The sequence below is a fragment of the Neopelma chrysocephalum genome, unplaced genomic scaffold (assembly GCF_003984885.1).
Source record: "Neopelma chrysocephalum unplaced genomic scaffold, ASM398488v2 Primary Assembly neopelma1_23, whole genome shotgun sequence".
NCBI classification, from domain to species: Eukaryota; Metazoa; Chordata; class Aves; order Passeriformes; family Pipridae; genus Neopelma; species Neopelma chrysocephalum.
In genome coordinates, this window is record NW_020897691.1 from 36,224,923 (window position 1) to 36,247,274 (window position 22,352).

Here is a 22,352-nt window from a genome sequence, read left to right on the forward strand (position 1 = left end):
AGTAAATGCATGGGGCCATTCCTGCTTGGCTCTGATATTCCTGGAGGGACCATGCTATGGAACTGCAGGGCTCTGCCTTGTCTCTCTGGTGTGTCTGACCAGAGCACTATAAACCCCAGACTCAGTCAGAGGCCCATGGAAATGGCTGAAAAGAGTTTTAGTCAGACGGGACTGGCACGGGGTCAAGGTCCTGCCAGATAGCCTGGCACTTCAACCCTCAGCGAGGGGTTACCTACTGCTCTACTCTCTTCTCCTGAGCTGAGCAAAAGAGTGGCTGCGGTTTAAATCAGAATCAGCCACGGGGAAGTTTGGAGCTAGGTACCAACAAAGGTGGTACCTGAACAAAGGTGTCCAGCTTCAGATAAGATGCGGGAAATACGTTGCCTGCAGAAAGTTGCAGTTTATTTCTTTATCATCAATTCTTTCTCTGTTTTGGGGATTTTTTTTTTTAAATTGTTGCTGTATTTCAGCATATTTTAAAGTCACTTCCCATACCGCAGATACCCTTCGATTCCCTTCGCGATTGGAGAGAGCGTTAAATAGATGAAACGCACGGCAGGACGTTTCCGCGGAGCAGGACGCATCCGAGGCAGGTACATCCCGTGGGCACAGGTACAGCCCCTAACCGCTTCCGGGCCTGGGGACGCCCCAGCGCCGCGCCCCGGGACGAGATCCCGGGACGGGACACCGGGACGAGCCCCCGCCGCTCCCCGCCCCGCCCCGGGACGCGCCCCTGGGCCGGCCGGCTGCGGCCCCGCCCTTTGGCCCCGCCCCTTTCTCCCCCAGGGCCAATGAGCGGCGGCGCCCCGCGGCGGGGGCGGGTCCTTCCCGGCGCGGCACTTCCGGTTCCTCGGCGCAGCAGCCATGGCGCCGCTGCGGTGCTTTTCTCTGGTGCTGCTGCTTGTCCTGGCGCTCGCCCTGCTCGGTCCCGCCGCCGCCGCCGAGGAGCCGCGCTGGGCCCCGGCACTGGAGGCGGCGGAGGGGCTGGCGGTAGAGCTGTGGGGCGCGGGGCTGCCCGGCGACCTGCCCGAGCTGGAGCCCGAGTGCCGCAGCCTGCTGGCCGCCTTCGCGGAGGGCTGCGCGGCGCTGACGGGCTGCCTGGGCCGGCGCGCCCGCCCGGTGCGGCTGTGCCAGGGCTGCCACGGGCTCTACCGCCGCCTGCTCGCGCTGTACGGCAGCATCGCCCGCGCCGTCGGGGTGCGTCCGGGGTGAGGGAGGTGCGGGGCTACCGGGGCGGGCTTAGGGCCTAGGCCCTTCTCTTGAGGCTTCCAGCCGTGGGAGTTCGGTGCCGGAGCACGTCAGGTGGAGGTGGGATCATCGGGAAGGCAGGCTAGAAGCCTCACCGGGCTGCGCAGGGCAGTTTGGCAGAGGCTGGGAATGTGTGGGAATCGCTGCTGCCAGTGACGGCCGCCTCTTGCTCCGTGGGGTGGCGCGGTCCATGTAGCTAGCTCCTGGCATGGCCAGGGGCAGGTAGCTCCACCTGCAGAAAAAAGCTGTGCAAGTGGAAAAACTTGAGCTGTTCTTGCTGCTATAGCAGTGGCTGAAGCAGTGCTCTGGCTTACATGTCGTATAGCACTAATGGGGAACACTGCCACAGCTTAGTTGCTTGACACTTCCTGGAAAATGGATGGTCTCTGAAACTGTGGTGAGTGATGCACGTCATCTGTGAGGAGCCATGTCATGGTTTTCTTGACTCCAAAGGTGATGGGAGTGTGTGGCAGCAAACTAGAAGTCTTGAGCGTTGGCTGGAGTCAATGCACCCTCCTGGTGGGAGAACCTTGACTGAAGCTGGGTCTTCAGACTTTGATCATACTTTGGCTTGGTTTGGTTTTTGGTGTTTTTTTTTTTCTTTCATTTCTTAGTGTTGGATGTGGTTCATGGCTTGTTTTGTGTGTTCTCGCCCAGTTTATCCATTTGTAAAAGTTAGTTCCTGGGACGATGTGAGGATGACATTAGTGGATCAGACCAAAGGACCTTTGATCTGTGATGAAGTGGGTGCCCTGGTAAGAGAGCACATTTATAGCAGTGTGTACCCTGGACTGTGCCTCCAGTCTTGGGATTTAGAATTTAGAATTGCCATTGACAAGAAAAATCTGTTGCTTTTTAAACCCAGGGAAACTTCAGGTGCTGCAGTGTCCAGCTGCAAAGCCTTTCACAGCTTAATTACCTGTTGTTGGAAAAGTATTGCTTTTGGGTGATGTTGGGTTGTTTGCCTGGTTCTCCTTACCACCCCAGTGCTTGTATTGGAAAAGTGCATGGATGTTCACTTGGTAATTGCCCTTTCCAGGGCAAATATATAGCCACTGGTCTCGTGTTTTAGTTTGCAAACATGTGGTCTGTTTTATCTGTTTCTCTTATGGAAGCTGTTTATACCAGTGACTAGGTAGTTTGAAAGGGAAAAATTTAGTATGCAATTCTCTTGGGTACTTTTAGCATGATATTTTGGCTAGGAATAGGCTGCCAAACATATTCCAGTACTTAGAATATGTATGAACACATTGTAGCTGCTGTGCTTGAATACTGGCAGCCTGGGAGGACTGGTCTACTCTGTGGTCTGGAAGACAAGTCTGTATGAGAGAGCATTTGGCTTTCCTTCTGTGTGTGGATTAACTAACCAAGTAAATAAAGAAGGTGACCTCTTGCAACCTCAGTCCACGATTACAAATAGTCAGGTATCTGATGTTTTTATCTTAACAATAGTTAGAGTGCAATGTGACAAGAGCAGCCAACTTAAGTTTTGGACATCTCTGAAATGTAAAATCCTCCTCCCTAGGCTAATTAAAGAATCAATTAGGCAAACATACGTAAGGAATTATTTAGGTTTACTTGATTCAGTTTTGGTAAAGTGTTTTTTCCTACTCATGAGCCCAGATGGTGAGGAAATTTCACAGTTAGAGCCTTTGTGAAGCAACCAGAGTTTCCCAGATAAGGAACATTCTTGTCTTCTCTAACTCAGTAGAAATGAAAGTCAGTGAATGTGGGAGTTACCAGATGTGGAAATATTTGACTTCTGCAGTTGAGCCTCCAAAGGAAAGGTCCTGTTTAACCCAGCCCCCACCCCATTTTAACAAAGAGAGGCAGAAAGTGGATCTCTTGTAAAGCTCCATAAGGAACAAATTTCTCATTAAACAGATTATTTTTTTCTATGTTCCACGTCACTTATCAAAGAGGCTTTTGGCAGCTTTGGCAATTTTGAGAAGTGCTTAAGTCAATTTAGCAGCCAGAAACCAGGAGCTAGAACATGGCAGTCAGCTGACTGGAGGTCATGGTTCCGTATCTGAATTCTGATCGGCAGACTTCCTGTTTATTCTGTAACTGCTTTTGTAGTTGATCTCCAGTTTTTTACGAGCTTGGTCCAGAGAATAAGTTGCTATATGAGTTGTGCCAGAGCCTGCTGTGAGGTGTTGGGTGGCTCGCTGAGGGAGATGAGCTTGGTGCCTGTGTGTGGGGAGGATGAGAGCCCAGCCTGGCCATAGGCCTGGGGGAGTGAGCACAGGCGCTGCTTTGCAGAGGACTGTTCCTGGTATTGCTGCACTGGGGGGAAGTTTGCTGTTGGTAGAGTACATTGGTACAGTGGTTTTGGAGGCTGTTTCTGTTGTTTGGGTTTGGTTCGTTTGAGCCCAACTCCATTGCTTCAGCTCCTTCAACTGTTCCTTCTGTCTAATCAGAACAACCCTGTCCTTTTCTCTGGCTGCACATGCCTTGAGCTGGCTCCTGTGGTAGCAGCCCAGGAGTGGATGAATATGAGCCACCTGGAAGAGAAGGCCCTGTCTTGTGCTTGTTTTTTCTTTTTATATTGTCGTGTATTTTTGACTGACTTGTGTGCATTTCCTAGTAGGTCTCCAGAGACCATGTGCAATAAGCTGTGTCGCTCACAGTATGAGTTGGAGGATCAAAAGATTTTTGTTCCATCAGTTCTGCTCTGCCTTTTCTGGAAATATCGATGCGATGCGTTGTGTGATTGTTTAGCTGTGCTTGTGCAAAATATGTTTCAAAATTTTCCCTTTGTATTTTTAACAGTTGTTTGCTTCTTTTGTTATTTCCTTTTGTTTCTAGAATTCTTCTGAGAGCCACAATTGTGCCAAAAGCATCTTGACCTCAGACAGGCTGCAGATAGTTGTGACCCTTTCGGAGTTCTTTAATGAAACCTGGGAGGCAGCCAACTGTGCAAGTATGTGACTCATTCTGTAGCTTTTGTGCTGCTGTTATGGCTTAGCCCCAGAATTTGCACAGGTCAGAACTGTACTTATTTGTTTGAATATCAGTAGATAACATGCAAATCCTAAACTATAGCCACTCCAAGAGGGTTTTCTTCTGTAAGGACCAAAATTTGAGGGCAGTAAGCTGTTGGAAAATTTAGTTGTTATATAAATATTTCTTTTAGATTAATCTTTCAGAAAGTAGTCTTGCTAGTTTTCCTTGTGATTTACTTTGCTGGAGAATTTTTTTAGCTTCATAATGGTTTTTCCGTCTTTCCATTTTTAAAAATACTTGCATAAGAATCTTTTCCTTGTTTGTTAGGAAAGTTATTAACTCTGGGATGCTTACATGTTGAACAGTATCTGCCTCCACAGCCATGATTTTGATTTCATTTTATGGATGGAGGGTGTCCAATGTGGATGGATGTATGTATACTTATGGATGGATGTATACTTGCATCTCACGGCCCGATGCTGATGCTGCTGTGCCGTGCTAACAGCTAAACTATGGCTGTTTGCTATTCCCCTGCTGTGCTTGGTGGGACCCTGCACTGATGTGCACTAGGAAAGAGTGGGAATACCACTATGGAGCTGAGTGTTAAAGATGCTGGATTTGCTGCAGAATCCCTTGAGAGCCCAGAAGAGTTTGTTTTCGTTTGTGAGGGCTGAAAAGGCAGAACAGGAGCAGCTCTGTGGACTGTGCTGTCCTGCCATGCTTAGCCTGTGACCTGTGTGCTGCCTGCCCAGTGCCCAGCTGAATGCTTACCCTCACTGCTGCTGATGCTTGCTTCCTTCAGAAGAATTTTCTAGGATGTTGGCTTGCTCTCATGATGCTGTTGCTGAACACCTAAATTCCCAAATACTCTTGTTTTCAAGGGTCTAGCTGGTTAGAGCACCTAAAGCAGGGTAGGATGGATGGAAGCAGTAACATGGTAGGGTTGAGCCTATGACTGGGAGGAAAGCCCCAGAGCTCCCCTCAAAGCTGGTGAAAAGCTCAGCTCTTTTCTTAAAGAATAATAATCTACACTCTGATTTCTACTATTGTGTTTGTGGTCTAACTGTTTCCTGGGTGCTTGCCGTTTCATCTCCACTGCCGGTGCACAAAATGGCTGCTACTGTTGCTGGGCAAAGCCAGATTTGTGGGCTGGAAAATAAAAGTAATGTCTTGTTTTATCTCAAAGTCCAAAGATAATTCAGTCCCCCTCTTCAGAAAGCTCTTGGTGATAGTCTTCATCTTTCACTTAATCAAGGCCAATTAATTCTTAAAAGTGTTCTCGATGAAGAGTTAGGTCAGCAGGTCTGAGACATCAATGGCAGGCAGATAAGGAATCGCAGTGTTGACTAGACCTGTCCTTTATAGTCAAGAGCTCTTTTTACAGGAATGGAGTGTCTGGGGCTTGCCAGCTGTGGAAATGTTAGGAATTAGAATATCTTGATGTTTTTCTTTCTCTTTGACAGATTGTTTAAAGAATAACAGTGAGGGATTATCAAATTCTACTGAAGAATTCCTGGATTTATTCAATAAATCTCTGACATGTTTTGAACATAACCTTCAGGTATTTATGCTGTGTATTTAAGAGAAGCTCTAAATCCCCTAATTGCTACCAAAATCTTATTGATGTTGAATAAACTGCAGATACAGACCAGACAAATAAACTGCTGCTGAGTTTGTGAACTGTAGGCAGATAAAGCAATGTTCTGTAAAACGCAGTTTACAGATTAAGAGCCTAAAATTAATTCTAACTGATACTTACCTTGATTTCATTTTGTATGTAATTGCATTGCTACTTTGCATCAGAATTTCTGAATTCAATGTAGTTGATAATTATACAGTAAAGAAATATCACGTCTGCGTGCTGTCTCTTTTTCTTTCTCTTTGTAGAATTGTTGTGTTTTGGCATAGAAATTCAGTCTTTAAATATCCTTTTGATAATGTGGACTAGTTCAGAAAGGCCAGATACCTTACATTGTTGTAACATTTCTTTTGACTCTTAAAATTACAAGTAGTTAAAATTTGGCCATATTGCAAATATGGCCAAATATATCTTCCTTAGTGAAATAAATGTGGTAATCATCCTAAGAGAAAATACCCTGTATAGCCTAAGAAACTGTGCATATTCCATTTCAATCAGAAACTGGCCAAGTTACGAGATCATTCAGTAGTAGAAATGGGAAATGATGGGTATGGGACAATCTCTGAGGGAACTGCTTTTTTATTATTAATGTTTTCTAGGAAATGTGCCTTTGTAGGCCTTGTTCATTTTATAGGCCTTCTTCAATCTACTGATCACTTCAAGTGTCTAAACTAGAACTTAACCCCATGGTCAGTGGGTAGCTGATACAGCCATGACTGTGTTGAAATATCTTCAGAGATTGTAGTTTTGTTTTTGAGTGCATTGTGTTGCATTCAGGAGGTGCTGAAGGCCAGAAATGAGAAGAGTTGCCTCAGTATGGCACCGTCTGTCCCTGTCAATATAGCTGTCAATATAGCAGTAGCAACCTAACAAATCAAACCAATTTTTTTTGTAATGCCTTAAACCAGCATTCATACAGATTTTTATAACCCTAGGGACAAACCGTTTATCTGTCACCAAATAACTACACAGAAGTGTGTAAAAACTGCAATGAAACCTACACAAAGTTGAATGACCTGTATAACAACTTGCAGAGGATGAACAGGCAAGGTGGTGAGTCTGGGCACTCCGCACACTTATGTATCGACGTGGAAGATGCAGTAAGTGTTTATTAAGACTCGGGACGGAGGCCTCGTCATGGGGATCTTTATTAATCTCAGCTATTTGTGCTTGTCTTGCTAGGGATTGGCTTTTCCCTTTGGGTGTGGGGCAGTATGGGCAGCAGTGCCTTTGGCAGGCTGATGTCCCATGGCAGGAATTTAGCTCAGTGGGGCTGCCTTGCTGAGTCCTGTCCTCAGTCGGGGCTGCAGGAGCATGGCTGAAGCTCCTGATCTCCTGAGTGCATTCCAGTTTGAGTAGCTGCACTTCCATTTCTTGTTACTGTGAAAGGGGTGGATTTAAAAAAAAAAAAAATCTCCTGATCTTCTGGTTTTTAATATGAAGCTTTACTGCTATTGTTCTAGCTGGTGTATTAATTGATTCCTTATTGTAGCAGCTGTTTCTAGAGGTCCTCAGCATTGATGACATATGTTTGGAAAAAGCTTCTGTATATTGTGGGAGTTTAAGTGGCTGGGCTAAAGCAGTGCTTGTCAAAAGTGTGGGATTAGTCCTGTCCCCACAGGCTGTCAGTGAGCTCTTTGCCACATGCCTGTTTCCCAATGTCTACATGTATCTGAGTATAGTTGTGTTTTTGAAGCTTGTAAAAGTTTTGATATGAAATCTTGGCCTTGTCTAAATTGTCTGTTTCTACATTTCCAGGGATTTGCTTGTTTTTGGGGGGAGTTCTGTTAAAGTGCTGTTTTCTGAGGTGATATTTGAACACTTGAATGTCTTGAGGCCTGAGTGTTTACCATGCCATGCTGCACAGAAAAAATGCATGTGCTTGCTTTCATGGTTTGCTTATGTTTTGCTTTTAGATGAACATCACTCGGAAGCTTTGGAGCAGGACTTTCAACTGTTCTCTTCCCTGCAGTGATACAGTCCCAGTGATTGCAGTTTCATCCTTTATTCTCTTCCTACCTATTGTTTTTTATCTTAGTAGCTTCCTTCACTCAAAGCAGAAGAAACGGATACTCATTTTGCGTAAGTGGTGGTGTTGGCATTTCACTGTAAGAGTTGGGTGGTGCCAGGGATTTGCTTGGCTCGTGTGGGAGAGGAGCCCAGCCAGATCTGCCTGCAGCTGTGCTGACGGCGCTAATAGCAACTATTAGTCTGCTGCTGTCCCCTGAAGAAGGGTAGGAAAGAGCTTCAGCCGTATCTTTTCATTAAAGTTTCTGGACGTGAACAGAAAGCTGTTTGCAAGCCTGTTTGTCGGATAAATAGAGGGAGTGGAGAGACTAGTTTTATGGAATTCTTAGTGTTTAATTTTCATATAATTTTTCCTTTTCTAGCCAAGCGCATCCAGTCAAATGCCAGTCTTGTGAACATCCAAGAAAAATACAGCTGAGCTGCAAAACAAAACCTGAGAACTGCTGCTGGTATACAGTGGGTACAATTGTGTTGGAATGAGGCCGGCACAAAAGAGGAGTTAATTATGGTTTAGTGTAATGATACAGAGCAACACAAGTTAAACAAAATGCTGTCTGACTTCTAAGCGAGGGTATTAACAAACATGACAAGGCAGGGCTGTGTGACACTGTATGGACTCTGGTTTTGAAAAATCTGTAATTTTTTTTTTCAGTCTCGGGCTGAAGCAGGTGTTTTTCTGTTTCTAAGCTTTTGTACTTCACATCAATAGAATAGCTACACTTTCCTTGCATGATATTTTCCTGTATTCATCATATTTGTTTCACAAAAACATGAGATTTTGGATCTTTTTGAGGTGATTTTGATAGATAGACAAAACTTGAAATAATGTTTGATGTTCCTGCTTAAAACATTGTTTTTAATTTCACATAATATTCAGACTTAGGATGGACAGGAAACCTTTAAAAAAGAAAAAGTTCCTATATCTTTCCTGTACCACTGTAAAGTCATGCTGCTGGGATCTGTTAAAAAAAAAAAAAAGGCATGACAAATGAAGAGAAAGTGGTAATATGTAGTGTCCAAAACAGCAACAAAAGCAGCACAACTGCCAGTGCTGGACTTGAATAGTAATCATTGATGGCTACAGTATTCAGTTATCTCTGGAAGAGGTGGCATATTTAGTCTTTTGCACACTTTAACCACTAAAATAATTGCTTTTCAAATGCTGTATTTTCAGAGGTTTATTTTACATGTCTGCTTGGGTTACAATGTTTCACTGTCTTTATTGTGCCATTTCCTTTCCTTTTTAATTATTAAGTGTTCTGGGTTTTTTTAAATGTTTTTGTAGGGGAGAAGTGAGGTAAAGTCAATTCACTGGAGATGCTGAATTTCCTGTTCTAGAACTTGCTATGGCTTAATACAGAGGTGTTTACAGGAACTTTGTAGGGGAGAAGTTGTCTTTGGGTTCTCTTAACTTAAAAACTGTTCTGAAGGACAACGAATGTAATGTGTTGGACATTGGTGAGTTTCAAGAAATAGTGTAAAAATATTATTCCTGTGAAATAGATGGATGTAAACAAATTTGAGCTTGCAGAATTCCAAAGCTGATGGAGAAATTCGTGCAATAACTGCAGGAATGGGTAGTGCTCCTGTCACTCTGTGGGCACAATTCAGTGGCTGCAGCAATACTGGCAGTTCGGTTTGTTTATTGTATTTCTGATTTGGGAGAGTAGTGGGATTGAAATGATTTATAGCAGTACCTGGGGTTAATGAATGCCAGAGTCTTTGCTCCAGTTTTTAAATGTGTTTCTAACCTTGAGATTAAAAAATAATGGCCATTACTAAATGGCTAAAAAAAATTTAAATTTCTCTTGCAATCTGTGTGTGATGTCTGTCAAAACCCCGCATGAAATTGTCTTATGTATTTGATTTGCTTTGGAGCCTATAATGTTAATTTTTTCCTTTATTCTAAGGCTCAAATAAATATATAACAGTGTAACAAAACAGTCCTAAAGCTCTTCAAATAATTGGTTTTCTTGTTTTTATTTTTTTTTTCTGTTGGGACATACTGTTTTATTTTGAAGTCAAGTTGACAGTATGTTTAATAATAAGTAAAATACTGTGTTAGCAATTGGTCCCACCCACAATTGCCTTTTTGTGTTTTATCTATCTCCTGCTGCTTAACATGTGAATTACGAGATCAACAGTCATTTTGTTTTAGGTAGCTTACAACAATAACATAAAACTGTTTTTCTTGCTTATTACATAAAGTTACCTTCATGTGGCTGGGACAGGAGTGCTGCCTTTAAATTAAAAAAAGATTATTTTTTATATCTATTATTCTTAAACTTCAACTTTCTGGGACTTAATTCAGCTGCCTGCTCTAATAGCATTACATTGATTTGGGACATCATATGATTGAGAGCTGTTCAAAGGAATCTTTCATTCGTGCAGATAAAGCCAGTTTGAATGTGCAGCATTTCAGAATGACAGCTTTTATACTGTAAGCAGTGGCTTTTTGAGCACATTCATGTTAAGTAGGTCTGAAAGTCATTACTTTTGGATATGGTGCTTAAGCACTTTAAAAAAAAAATCAGCTTTTCTTATTTTCCTCGCTCCCAAGCCAAACGGAAATACTCATGTGACTTTTGTTTTTGATTTTAAAGCAGCAGCGAAGTTTACACTTGAGATTTTTAAAAATACATCTATTTTCTCCTTTTTTCTTTTTTTTCCCCTGCCCCAAACTTTGTACTACTAACTTTCTTTACACAATGTTATATTTTTGGTAGGATATTTCATATATAAATTGATTGAATTATCTTTATACTCTATTTGCTAGAGAAATGTGGAAGCACACAGATTGTGTTGAAAGAGAAATAGAATTCTTTTTGCTGCTAGTCTTTCGTCTTGGTTTATTTTTTGCCTTTTTAGTATTATATATATTACGTAGCATAAACTCTGAAATACTGATTGTTTGTATCTCTTTTTGTGCAAATAAAGATTTCTTACTGTGGGATAGCACTTTGATTCATATTTATACTTACTAGGAAACCTCTAAACATGGAAAGTCAGCCGTAATAAAGATTGTTGATAAACAATGAACAGTGTGGTTACTTACTTGCTTCATCTATAGTAGTTTTATACTCATTCTGTTCTGGGTTTGAGTTCAGAAGCACCTGCTTATTATTCCCCATTATTCCATTTGCAGGAAAACAGCATCAGAAAGATGTTTTCAAAGCAGTGCTGTGCTGAATTACAGAACAAATGAATGGCAACTGCTGAGAAAGGGTGGAGTTTAAGCTGGGTCAGAGCCTCCTGAAGTCTATGGAAAGGGTCCTGTTAGTTGCAATGGAGTTTCTTGGATGGGTGTGCCTGAGTAAGGCTGGTGGGGATAACTTACTATCTTTGTGTCTTCTAGTTACCTGCACTGGCCGCTTTCAGTGTCAGCAGGCATGGAGTTGGTGTTGGATTGCTGTTGGGCTGCAAGATTTTTTTAAAAACGGCAGTGCAGTGTGTCACCATGGAGAGAGCCCGGTGTCTCGCCTGAGGGCAGGAGCCTTGTGCACTAGTGGTGGGATGTGGATTTCTCAAAGGCAAATTTAAATCTCAGTGTATCCCTTGCAAGGGACTTCCAGGAAGGCTGGGGAAATTGTAATGCCGGTCCATGAGGTATGACTTCAGCTGGAAAACTAGGGGAGAAGCTTGAAAGGGAATCAGCACAGGGGAAAGGCAAGTGGGAAGAGCAGAGGATTTACCTAATGAGTGGAGCAGAGGCTCTGAGAGTAATTGAGGCTGGAAATGGGGGTCTGTAAACACACATGGAACTAAGTGCTTTGGATGGAGAGGCTGCTCAAGTGCACGGGTGGTTGAAATATTCTGAGAAAAGAGGGTATGAATGGGACCCTGATTGCAGCTGAGCTGGAAGGGGGATGCTCTGGCTTCTTGGTGGAGGTGGGCCTGGGTAGGGAAACAGTGCAGCTGAGCCCCGGATCCCTCACTGGTCTGTGATGGGACATGCAGGGGGGCTGCCTGCATAGGTCAGGAATGGGAGGAAGTAGTAGGATGACAACAGGGACTTTCTTCTGAGTTACTTAAAAGCAACTGCTTTCTTCTGGTAGGACACCTGAATTGTGTGGTGGTGTCAAAATAATCCTGGTTCAAAGGTTCTTTACAAAGCTCCTGTTCTATTTTGAGCTGAGTGAGGACTCTTGTTTAGCACTAAACAAGGGACTTCTTCAAAACAAACCAGAAATATATATTTTTTGTGTAATGGCTGTTTTTTCCATCTTTATTAAATACCTGCTGCAGTCACAAAATGGCTTCAGTTTCCTAATGTTTTGTTTCTAGTGCATCCTGTCCAGTTAATCAAGTACTGTCAAATCTTTTTGTGTTTCTGCTAATTTATACCTTAGTTTTCGTGCCCTGAATATAGAGTTTCTCTGGAATGATACTGTGTGATTAGCAAAATCACTGCACTCCTAATCAGAATGTATGAGTAACTTACCAATTTTTGTTCATATTTCATTGTGAATTTTCCTTCTGAGACTGTTATAAGCTTTTTTAGCCTGATCTTCAAGTTTGTGCAGGATGCACATTCTGTATCTTTGCCAGTGTAAAAAGTTACACATCAGAAGAGCTGATCCAGTAAATTCTGCAACTACTCTGGAGCATTGCTTCTCCCAGCACTGTGATAGGTGTCTGTTGCTACTTGTTGGAGTCAACCAGGATGATTTATGTGCAATTAGTGCATTAATGTGGCCTTGTGTTGTGCCGAGAGTTGAAAAGTGCTTGCTGTCTTGGAGGCCCTGGTCTAATCTAAGGCAAAAATAACATGGGAAGGAAGAAAACAGGAGGTATAGTGATCAGTGACCACAATCGGTTGTGTGATAACCTTTTCCAAGCATCTCTGTTGGCCATTGTCAGAGTTCCTAGCATGGTCTGTACCCAAGACTGTGTGTGGGCTTAGGGAGCTGTCAGACCAGTGTGTTCTGCTATGGCACACAGCTTCAGTGCTTTGCTCTGCTAGAAAGTTGGTGCTGCTCCAAGCTGGTTTCCCCCAGCATCTGCTTCAGGCCAGAGGTGGTGCTTGGGGCATTTCTGATTTGTGCTGGCTAAGGTGAGTGTATGGGAGCATCCATGAGCAGGCACACTTCTCCAGAGGTGCAGTGGGCTAAGATGGACCTTCATACCTTGCATAGGTTGGAGGTGAAGGAAAAGGAAGGTTTTTGTTCTGTGGACAGATATTGTTTCTTTCAGCCTTTTACAGAGAAGAAAATGTTGTATTTTTTTTCTCCACAGATAAAACAACTTTTCACTGAATCCTTGCTTTGGTGTTTTGGTGTATGGTGTGTGGGACAGGAGCTTGATTACTGCAAATGTCATTGGTGTTCTACCAGAGGTCTCCACTCTATGTGGACAAATTGCTGAGGTTGAGGGGAGGCCATCTGGCAATGGGGAGCCCTTTGCTCTTTTACCTAAGCTTTAACTGTGTTTCTTCTCCTGCCAGCCCTACTTTGAGACCCCTTAAGGTCACTATGTTGCTGCTCAAGTATGGCCATCGCCAAATGGATAGACTCCAAAAGCACTCATTTCTCTGAACTGTGGCAAGGATAGTGCCAGAGAGCTGGTGCAATGTGGGAAAGCAATATGGGAATACTCTACAGTATAGCTTTGAAAGGAGCCTGTTGCTTGAAGTGTGAGATAGGTTTGGGCTTTTTTGCTTCTGTGCGTTGTTTGCAAAGGGGATTGGGCAGGATAGGGCTGACTGGGCACAGGGACAGCAGGGACATGGCTGCAATGTTTTGCAGTGTCAGAGAGGCAAAGTTGTGCCAAGTAAATGATAACTATTTTTTAAAAATAACTTAATTAGTTGTGGTAGAAATAAGTTAAATAGTTACATGAACTCTGAAATCTTCCCTGCTCCCATCTGAAGTGAAAATATTGGAAAGCTCTTTCAAATATTTAATAAAAGGGAGATACTCACTAGTAGCTTGGTTGAAGTTTTAACTTCTAATACTGAAAATTCCCCTCTGGTGCCAGCACAGTAAGTATCATGGATTGCTGCAATTAAACCAGTGCATTAAGTTATTCATAATACTCTTTCTGGGCAGTGTTCCCACCTGCTTAATCTCTGCTGTACAAGCGTTTATTAGAACTGACTGTTGAAAAACGCCAAGCTAAATCGGACACTGAAAAAAATTATTGAAAAATCAATATGATGCCCTAAACTGGTTTAATATGTCTTTCCTCTTCAATAATCCTACATGTTACTGATTTATTTGCTGTAATGAACATGCCATTCAACCGAAACAAGATTAGCTGCTTAAACTGCAGCATTAAGCACGGAGCAACTTTAATGCTGCTTTATATTTCATTTTAATGCTCAGTGCTTACAGTGGTGTCTCTTTCTCTCCTCCACAATAATGAGTTTGTGTGAAGATCATGGAATGATCTCTGGAATGATATTTTCATAAAGCATTTGAAACAGTAAATTTGAGTTGGGGAGTTGCAGCGTGGCACCTCCTTCATCCAAACCTAAGTGGATCCAAACCAGTGAGCAGGATTAATGCACAAATTTATATTCCCTGCAGGATTTTTCCGGGGTTAACCATGAAATAAATGGCTTATGTCAAACTGATCTAGGTTAAGACAGAGAGAACAGCCACTGGCTATTCCTTTGGACTTCATTCAAAATTTTTTTTCAAGCATTTCAAAGGGTAGCAATTTACTGTGCTGCAGAAGAAAACAGACTGCAAGGAGCAGGTGTCTTGGCTTTGCAAAGAAGAGTCCTAAGAGAGATGTGGTAAAGACTTAAGGTTTTCAAAGGAGCCTATAGCAGGGGACAGGGAAATAAGGGTGATACAGGTATTTTATACCTGTCCTGTATTGTATAATAGAAAATCTGTTCTATTGTATAATACTGGCCAGATCTGAAAAGCTTAAGCTCTCCAGTTTCCAGGTAAAACTGTGTGGTGTTCTCTTCCTGCTACAGGGGCAGACTTCAACTGGGAGTCTGTAAAGTCAGTGGGTTTTGGTTACTGTTTTGTTCTTTCCCTCTGTCATGAAAAGACATGCTTTAGATAATTAGCTTCCCTTATTGTTGATTAAGAAGCAAGTTGTATTTGTTAGGGCATCAGTATATTCTCCATAGTTCTAAAAATTGCAATGAATTTTCTGTTTGCAATACAGTGTTATGTTTCTTTTTCTTTGGAAGATTATGATGAGTTGCCAATATGTATTTCAGCAGCTTTTTAGGGTCTTGGAGTCAAACTTAGAATATCAAAACCAGAGAAATGGGTTTCAAAGTATTGCAGATGTGTGCTGAGTTGACAGCAATTACTTAAACATATAGAAATGAGAAAGATTGTGAAAAGTAGTGCATTTGCAGTGTGCTGGAGTTGGTTTTCAAATGCAGGTGGTGGTTCTCACTCTGGAAGGTGCATGTTATTTCTAGTGAATGCTGCTTTTCTCCGTTTAATCAGAACAGAGAATTGAAAGTAATTTGGCAAAGGGAGAGTTGAGGCATTGAAGGAGGCTATTTCTGAAGAAGCAAATGCACTCTGGAAGTCTGTTAGGAGGAGCAGCATCACTTTGCATTTCTCTGTAAGAAAAAATAACCTAAAGATGCTTTCAGAACATTTGCTTGAAGGGTGAGTGCTGAGATGCACAGAAATTTGCCACTGATATGACACTTCTTCATGGAAAAGCAGAATCTCAAGGTGAATGTGATGGAGTGCCCTAAAAGGAACACGCATGCTTCAAGGGGAAAATAATGTCCTCAACAGCTCACATGAGCAACTTTAGGCCCACTCATAAGGTCCCACAGTCATACTTCATTCAAAGACCAAGTAATTTGTGTGCTCTAACTCACAGTGATGGAAGCATTTGGACTCACCTGTTTGATGTCCAAGCAAGCATCAGGAGAAGGGACAGTGAGAAGGAAGGAATGAGGGAGCAACAGTGAAACCAAGCAAGAGAAAGGAGGATTGAATAGTCCTGGGAAAGCCTCTGCCTTGCCTTGGCTTGTATAATGGGGGCTTATACAACACGTAACCCAATCTGACCCTGACCCTGCCAGTGCTCAGGGACTATATTTTTACTAAGATTAAGCTTTTCTCTTATTTTTTCCTGGAACAATTTCATTGGCTTTTAGCTTGCCTGTTGGCTGGCATGGCCAAAGCAACCTTGCCTGTTTATTTCTGTGATATTTAGCTGGCTGCTTTCTGCAAAAGGCATGCACACAGCTTGCCCCCTGGAGTTCCACAGCAGCATCTCATCAGGGAAGGTCACTGGCAGCAGGTTCACTACCCACCAGAAATGCTGTCTGTTCTCTGCTGGTAACAGCATTGTTGGGGAAGGAAAGAAAAATGTAGTAAATATAACAGCACCCTCCAGTTTAGCAAAGCAACTGTAAACTCCCTAAATAAAATGGGTTTCTTGTTTCTTGAAAGGCTACAGGAGTTGCCAGAGCTTAATTTCTCCAGGAGGCATAGGGTTTTCTGCCTTTTGGATTTTTATTCATGGTAACATGAGGGACCGGAGCCTCTGGCTTCAGCCTGGTGTCAGCAGTGCTGCTGCATCTTTGTGTACTGGGAAGCTGCTGGAGTCCAACACACTGATGGGCCATGCCAAAGCCCAGCAACTTTCCCTGTGACAGCTGTCCCCCCATCTATTGCATCCATGAGGCAACAGCTAGGATATCTGAGGGAACAAATGACAACCATTTTCTCCATTAGTGACTTGAAGTCCACACCTAGCCTTCAGAAATGTGGTCAAACCCACTGACCCACAGAACAGTGTAGCATCCCAACAGTCAAGCCACTTTGAAAGCAGGACTTGGGCTCCTGTGAGACTTATTATTTCTGAATAATATTCCTTCTTTTTCAGCTGTAAGGTATTTTTGAAAATGCTGGGTCAAGTTCAGCATTCAAATGGTCTTTAGTTCCTGTTTGTCAACTTTATTTCAATTGATAGTCTCCTGTTTTTTCATTAGTGGGGCTTTGACCTTGCTTTATTCAAAGTATGCTGTACAGGTATGTGAACTTGCTTTTCCTGGTCACCTCCCTGGAGACCTTCAGTGCAATGTGTGGCACTGCTGAGGCTGAAAACCACAGCTCTAAATCAATCACAGGCTGTTAGGGTCAATGCAAGGGGAAGCATCGTGCCATCCCTGACTGGTGCTCCGTACCAGACCATCCTTCTCTGACTGTTTCTTCTGACTGTAAAATCTACAATCAACACCTTTCAGGTATTCTGTTCTCCCAGAACTTGGTGTCACATCTCCTAGCTCTGAAATCCATGATGTCTAGTGGCCTTTATACTACTGCACTGTGATGGAGTACCCTCTGCCATCTCAGAAAGGGTTTCTGCACCCTGTGATTGCTGCTCTATCTTTAATATCTGCAATCCTGATTCAAGCAGGGTGGGTGCAGCTTACTGCAGTTTCACCAGATGGGAGCTGGGTTCTCACAATACTGCAAATAACTATGGCAGCATTCCCTGTGGATGTTATCCAGCTGACTGTGAGGGACAGCAGAGATTCACGGTCACTAGTGTTGGAAAGAAAAGAGAAGTCCATGACCTTAAAGGACAAGAAAGACTATTGGAGATGAAAGCAACTTTACACAGACTGTCTCCAAAAGACCATCTTAGAGCAGAATCCCTTTAACACTTGATGTTTTGCAGCACAAGCAGATGGTGTTTTATTAAGAAGTGTTGTTTATCTCTGTCTGGTATTAAAATACTTCAAAAAGAGCTTTACACCTGAACATGGAGATTTTCTTCCCAGTAGCACAAGTTCACAGCTGCTGAATGCTACAAATCCTCAAGCTTTGCAGTGGGCTGCAGAGTGCTGGAGCCCTTAGTGAGCAGAGGCTGTTCCCATGCACCCACAGGGCACAGGGCTGAAAGAAAAGCTGCCCACAAAGCTAGTAAGCAAACTTCAACATGGCTCTTCCTGAGCGGAGAGTAGGGAGGCTCTCCTCTCCTGCCTGTTATTGGTTCAGAGCCAGAAGCAGTACTGACAGATTTCATTTTCTCTGCAGAAGCACCTGGCCTCTCTTTGCAGTTTGCTCAGCTGAAGGTTCCTTTCCCTGTATGGCTGCTGCCAGGGCTCTAGCAATGATCCCACTGCCCATACATGAAGGAGGGTCACAGGCACCAGAGGTTCATTGTGCACTGTGCAGAACGTATCATGAGATTCTGATATGTAAGCAGATGTCCAGGTCACTAATGGTAATGGTAATTGTTGGCTTTACATTTGAGTAGAGGCTTAGAGAGTCCTGAGAAGCTGTGCCATCACTGTGTGTGTTTATCTTCATCCTCTAAGAGCCATACAGCAGAGGCTGCTTTGACCCAGCACCCCCTGTGTGTCAGCCTGGTTGGGGAGTGTGTGGCTGTCTCACAAAACAGCTGGCTAGCAAGGAACCACTCCAAAAGTGGACGAGGTGAAGGGGCTTCCCATGCCTAGTTTCTTTATACGGCTTCTCTCTCGCTTTCCTTGGCAGATTGTGTGCAAAAGCTGATCCCCAGTGACTGGTAGCAGGGGCAGATTTCTGCTGCTTATGCATACAGATGTCTACTTACTTTAGTTCAAGTGAAAGCAACCCTCTGTAATAAGAGGTTGGAAGTAAAACCACATGTTCTGCACTTTCTGACAATGATGCAGAGGGACTACAGCTCTAGGACAGGGAGCAGGCTTCTCCCTCAGGCTTGGGGGTTTATTCCCAGGTGGGATAACTGCCCTGCAGTGCACATCTTGCTGTACAGCAGTCAGCAGTCTTCCATACAGGTAGGTAACCTCAAGAAAAAAGCAAAGCATATACAGTTGTGCTCTATCTGATCTCTCACCTTCTCAAGGTTTTTGCTGCTGCTATGTCTAGAGGTCTGTAAGCAAAATGGCCACACCACAGGGATTTGGATACATGGCTGTTGAGCACAAGGATGCCAGATGTGACCCATGTGCTCTGTGCTTGAACTAACTCTTCTCAATCAGCTATAAGATCTTGAAGGCACTTAAGCTGGGCAAAACTATGGTTTCTATTTCTGAACGTTTTGATTCAAGATCTGCGCTTCTTTTTTTCCCCTGAAAATTTATATTTACCCAGCTGTGAGAGCTCAGTAAGGGAATAGCACTATCCTTTATGTGGTTGGGGCAGAAATCAAGTTGTAAGTTATCTTTATGGTCTGACATTATGAAACTCTCATATTTTGACCCTGGAAACTCATTCCAAGGGGACAGTAAGCATAAGACAACCTGGACAAGTATTGAAGTAACAGATGAAAATGTCTAAAATACATATATAAATATTTAGAATCTATTTCTTTTTCCTGTTAAGTGCACCTTCTTGATTTCAGAGCACATTGCTTCATAGCTCCTATGCCATGAGTCAGTCTGTGAAATGGGGGTGCACAGACTGTCTACTGTACTTGCTTCCAGCATCTGAGAGGGAAGATGAGGTAAAAGGGGAAAAAAAAGCAGAGACTGTTAGACCTAAGACTAAGAGACCCCATCTTACTCACTGGTAGAAAAAAATGCGTATGCTGTTAAAAGAGGATAAAAAGAACATAAATTCCAGTCAGATGTGCTTCTTGTGCAAAATGACTAATTAAATGACATCGATAGCCTAAAAATAGACCTTGCTTTAATGGGAAAATAGTTTAGAGGTCATTTAAAGAGAAATCAAAAATCCAGGAAGGATGAAGAGAGTATGACTGCCTGCCTGGGTTTTGTTAATTCTTAGAAGTAAATCTCATTTTGTGGGCAGCTTTCAGGAACAGCAGTTAAGCCCAGCACATGTACAATAGCCAAGCTCATACAAACAAGTGTGGTCCGGGGCTCACAAAGGGGCTGCAGAGGTCAGAAAACAAGTGCTGAGTCATTGGTAAATGAATTCAGCCTCTACCGACCCTCAGGCAAACCTTACAGCACCTACCACTTTGAGAGAGGGACCCACACAAGATTCACCCCCCATGGAAGCAGGAGCCTTTCTGCCCTTGCCCCACTCAGGGAGGAGAAAGCTGTTGGCTCCTTGCCCACAGTGGCAAAATCGCACTGGCATGTACCTGGCATGAGCCCGGGAGCAGCCAGGCAGGATCATGGCTGCTGGAGCAGCCCAGCACTGCTCATACCGTGTGTAAGCACAGTGGGACCTCTGTGATATGTTTCTTGTGTCATTGAAACATGCCCCGGCCATCTGTAACTTCCAGCGATGGGCTTTGGGGTGATAATGGCATAAGGACAATGCCCACTGAAGAACGTAAGAGCTGCTGTAGTGGATCATCTCTAGTCCAGGAGGCTGTCTCCACTGTGCTTGCCAATCCTGGTACGATGGGGTAGGACTTATCATTTTTTGTTCTTGCTCTCTATGCTGGCTGGGATTTTCTAAACCTTTGCCATTTCTTTTCAGTAGCACATATGCCCCAAATAACTGTTTCTCAAACCATGTGCTTGAACACCTGCAAGATGAGATTTTTAAAAATTAGTTTATATACTGAAAACATGAAAAGGATTAATGCAAAGGGGAAGCGTTTGATCTCTTTCACCAAATAACCATATCAAAAGCTCTTTTATACGCCTTTTGTTGAAACATATAAAAGTCATGAACTCCTTGGCTGCTAGCCAATGCATCAGAACATTGCCTGGTGTAAACTAATGTTGCTCTGTTGATCTCCAAGGACATGAACTGACTCTTGCCATGCCCAGATTCAGCCTCTGGGGATTAACAAGGTGTTTGTATGACCGACGGTGCTGTATGTTCTGCAATGAAATGGGATAAATATGTATGAAAACCTGTGAATGTATTTGAGAAGACAAGCTAGCTCCTGAAGTACAACAGATATTATCTCCAAGAGACATAGATTGACAGACTATCTTTGAGGTGATTAATAAGAAAAGAAACCACACTTTTTAAAAAAAAAAACACTGAGAGTTTTTATTGAAAAACCAGGCTTTGTTCCAAATTCTACAATTTTCATGTCATGGTGTTTGCCAGGAAAGGCTGCTACCCAGTAAAGGAGAAGTTCCCTTCCAGTCTTCTTATAATAACAGTAAAACAAATTTATGGGAAATTCTCCTTCTCTTTGCCTAGGCTGATGTTTCAAACAGAAAGGAAAAGATTTCCTACTTTAATTTTTCACCCTGTATTTTACTTCAGTGCTTTTCCAGCTAATTTGGAGGGTTACTGCAAAGGACAAAGTTAAAATTATGGGGGTGCTTTGCAACTACAATGAAGTTTATTACCACGAGCAGGTAATGGCATAATCACTTGGTAAACATCAAGCAATCCAAGGAATCTCCGGAGTGCAGCCAGAAGAAGTTGGTGGGAGAGATTAACATTGATGGTTTTAAAGGTCCCAGAACAACCACAGTCACCATGGTCACGTGCTGCCAACCCAGGGTCTCTGACCAGCAACCAATGGGGAGCCCAGCGAGCTGTAATGCCAAGGAAATCACTGCAGAAATGGGCAGGCACACAGAGGGGAAGCAGAAGCTCTGAGAGGTGCACAGGTCACTCAGGATTGGGTGTCCCAGCAGTGTTCCACTTAGGGCAGGACAGCCGGCATAGCTCCTGGAGTCTGTAGGGTGGGAAAAACTCTTCACTGTGTCCTATAAGCAGCTTCCTCTGCTTGCTTTTCAAATAAGTCCTTGGTTCTTCCCCCTAGTGCTTCCTTGCAGCATTTCAGCCAAGTCTGTGAGCAGCCCTTCATTTGTGAGCACCCAGGGTGGCTTTGAAGATTCATCCATCATCACTCATATGGTGGTTTGATTCTGGAATCACAGTCCTTACTTCATGCAGGCTATGAAATAAATCCACAGCTCACTATTGTTATACACATCAAATATACACTGGTCCTCCTCACAGAATCACAGAATCCTTGATGATGGAAGGGACCTCTGCAGGTCACCTGGTCCAACCCCCCCGCTCAAGCTGGGTCATGCAGAGATCGTTGCCCCAAGGTAAGTCTATGCTGACCTTCTTAGTTACCTGCTTTTACAGGGGCACCTCTGAAAGTGAGGTCAGTGGCTCCAGGAAGGTGCTGAGAAAGAACTGCTGGAGGTCAGACCCCACGCCCAGCTCCTTGCTGGGGTAGTATGGTGTCCAACATAATCCTACAAAAATCTCTTCTGAGCCACCCTGTGTCCTCCAGGAACTGTGGCTTCTCCTGATGCTGTGGCTGCACTGTATTTCTGGTGGCACTTGGCTCCAAACATAGGTGTCTCCAGGAAGGACACTGTGTGGGTTTGGTGTTGAAGCTCCTGCTCTGATCTCTGGATGTCTGGGCAGTCCACTGTGCAAGAGCCAGCAGCCCTGTGTCTGCTCCTGGGATGGCCAAACAGCTCCTTAAATGCTTGTTAACCCGACTCCCGGGTGAGCATGAGGGCACCTGCATGACGGCATTCCTTCATTTTGGGGCCAACCCTGACTCGGGTCCCTTCCTCACCATGAGAGAAAAGCTGCTGCTGCTATTGCTGCTGAGCAACACAGTGCCTATTGTAAACATGGGATGGTTAAAATTGTGCTCTTTACATGGTATTTCAAGGAAAAAAAAGCTC

General features: G+C 43.6%; 1 protein-coding gene across 1 annotated transcript; it reads left to right on the top strand.

Annotated features, from left to right (window-relative positions):
• The first annotated feature begins 844 nt into the window (after positions 1-844).
• OSTM1 (osteoclastogenesis associated transmembrane protein 1) lies at positions 845-10,900 on the top strand. Its single transcript, XM_027693806.1, has 6 exons — positions 845-1,197; positions 4,057-4,171; positions 5,658-5,755; positions 6,769-6,933; positions 7,750-7,915; positions 8,224-10,900. Exons 1-6 carry the CDS (start codon positions 865-867, stop codon positions 8,277-8,279), a joined length of 933 nt encoding a protein of 310 aa, XP_027549607.1. The 5' UTR covers positions 845-864; the 3' UTR covers positions 8,280-10,900.
• Positions 10,901-22,352: the final 11,452 nt, after the last annotated feature.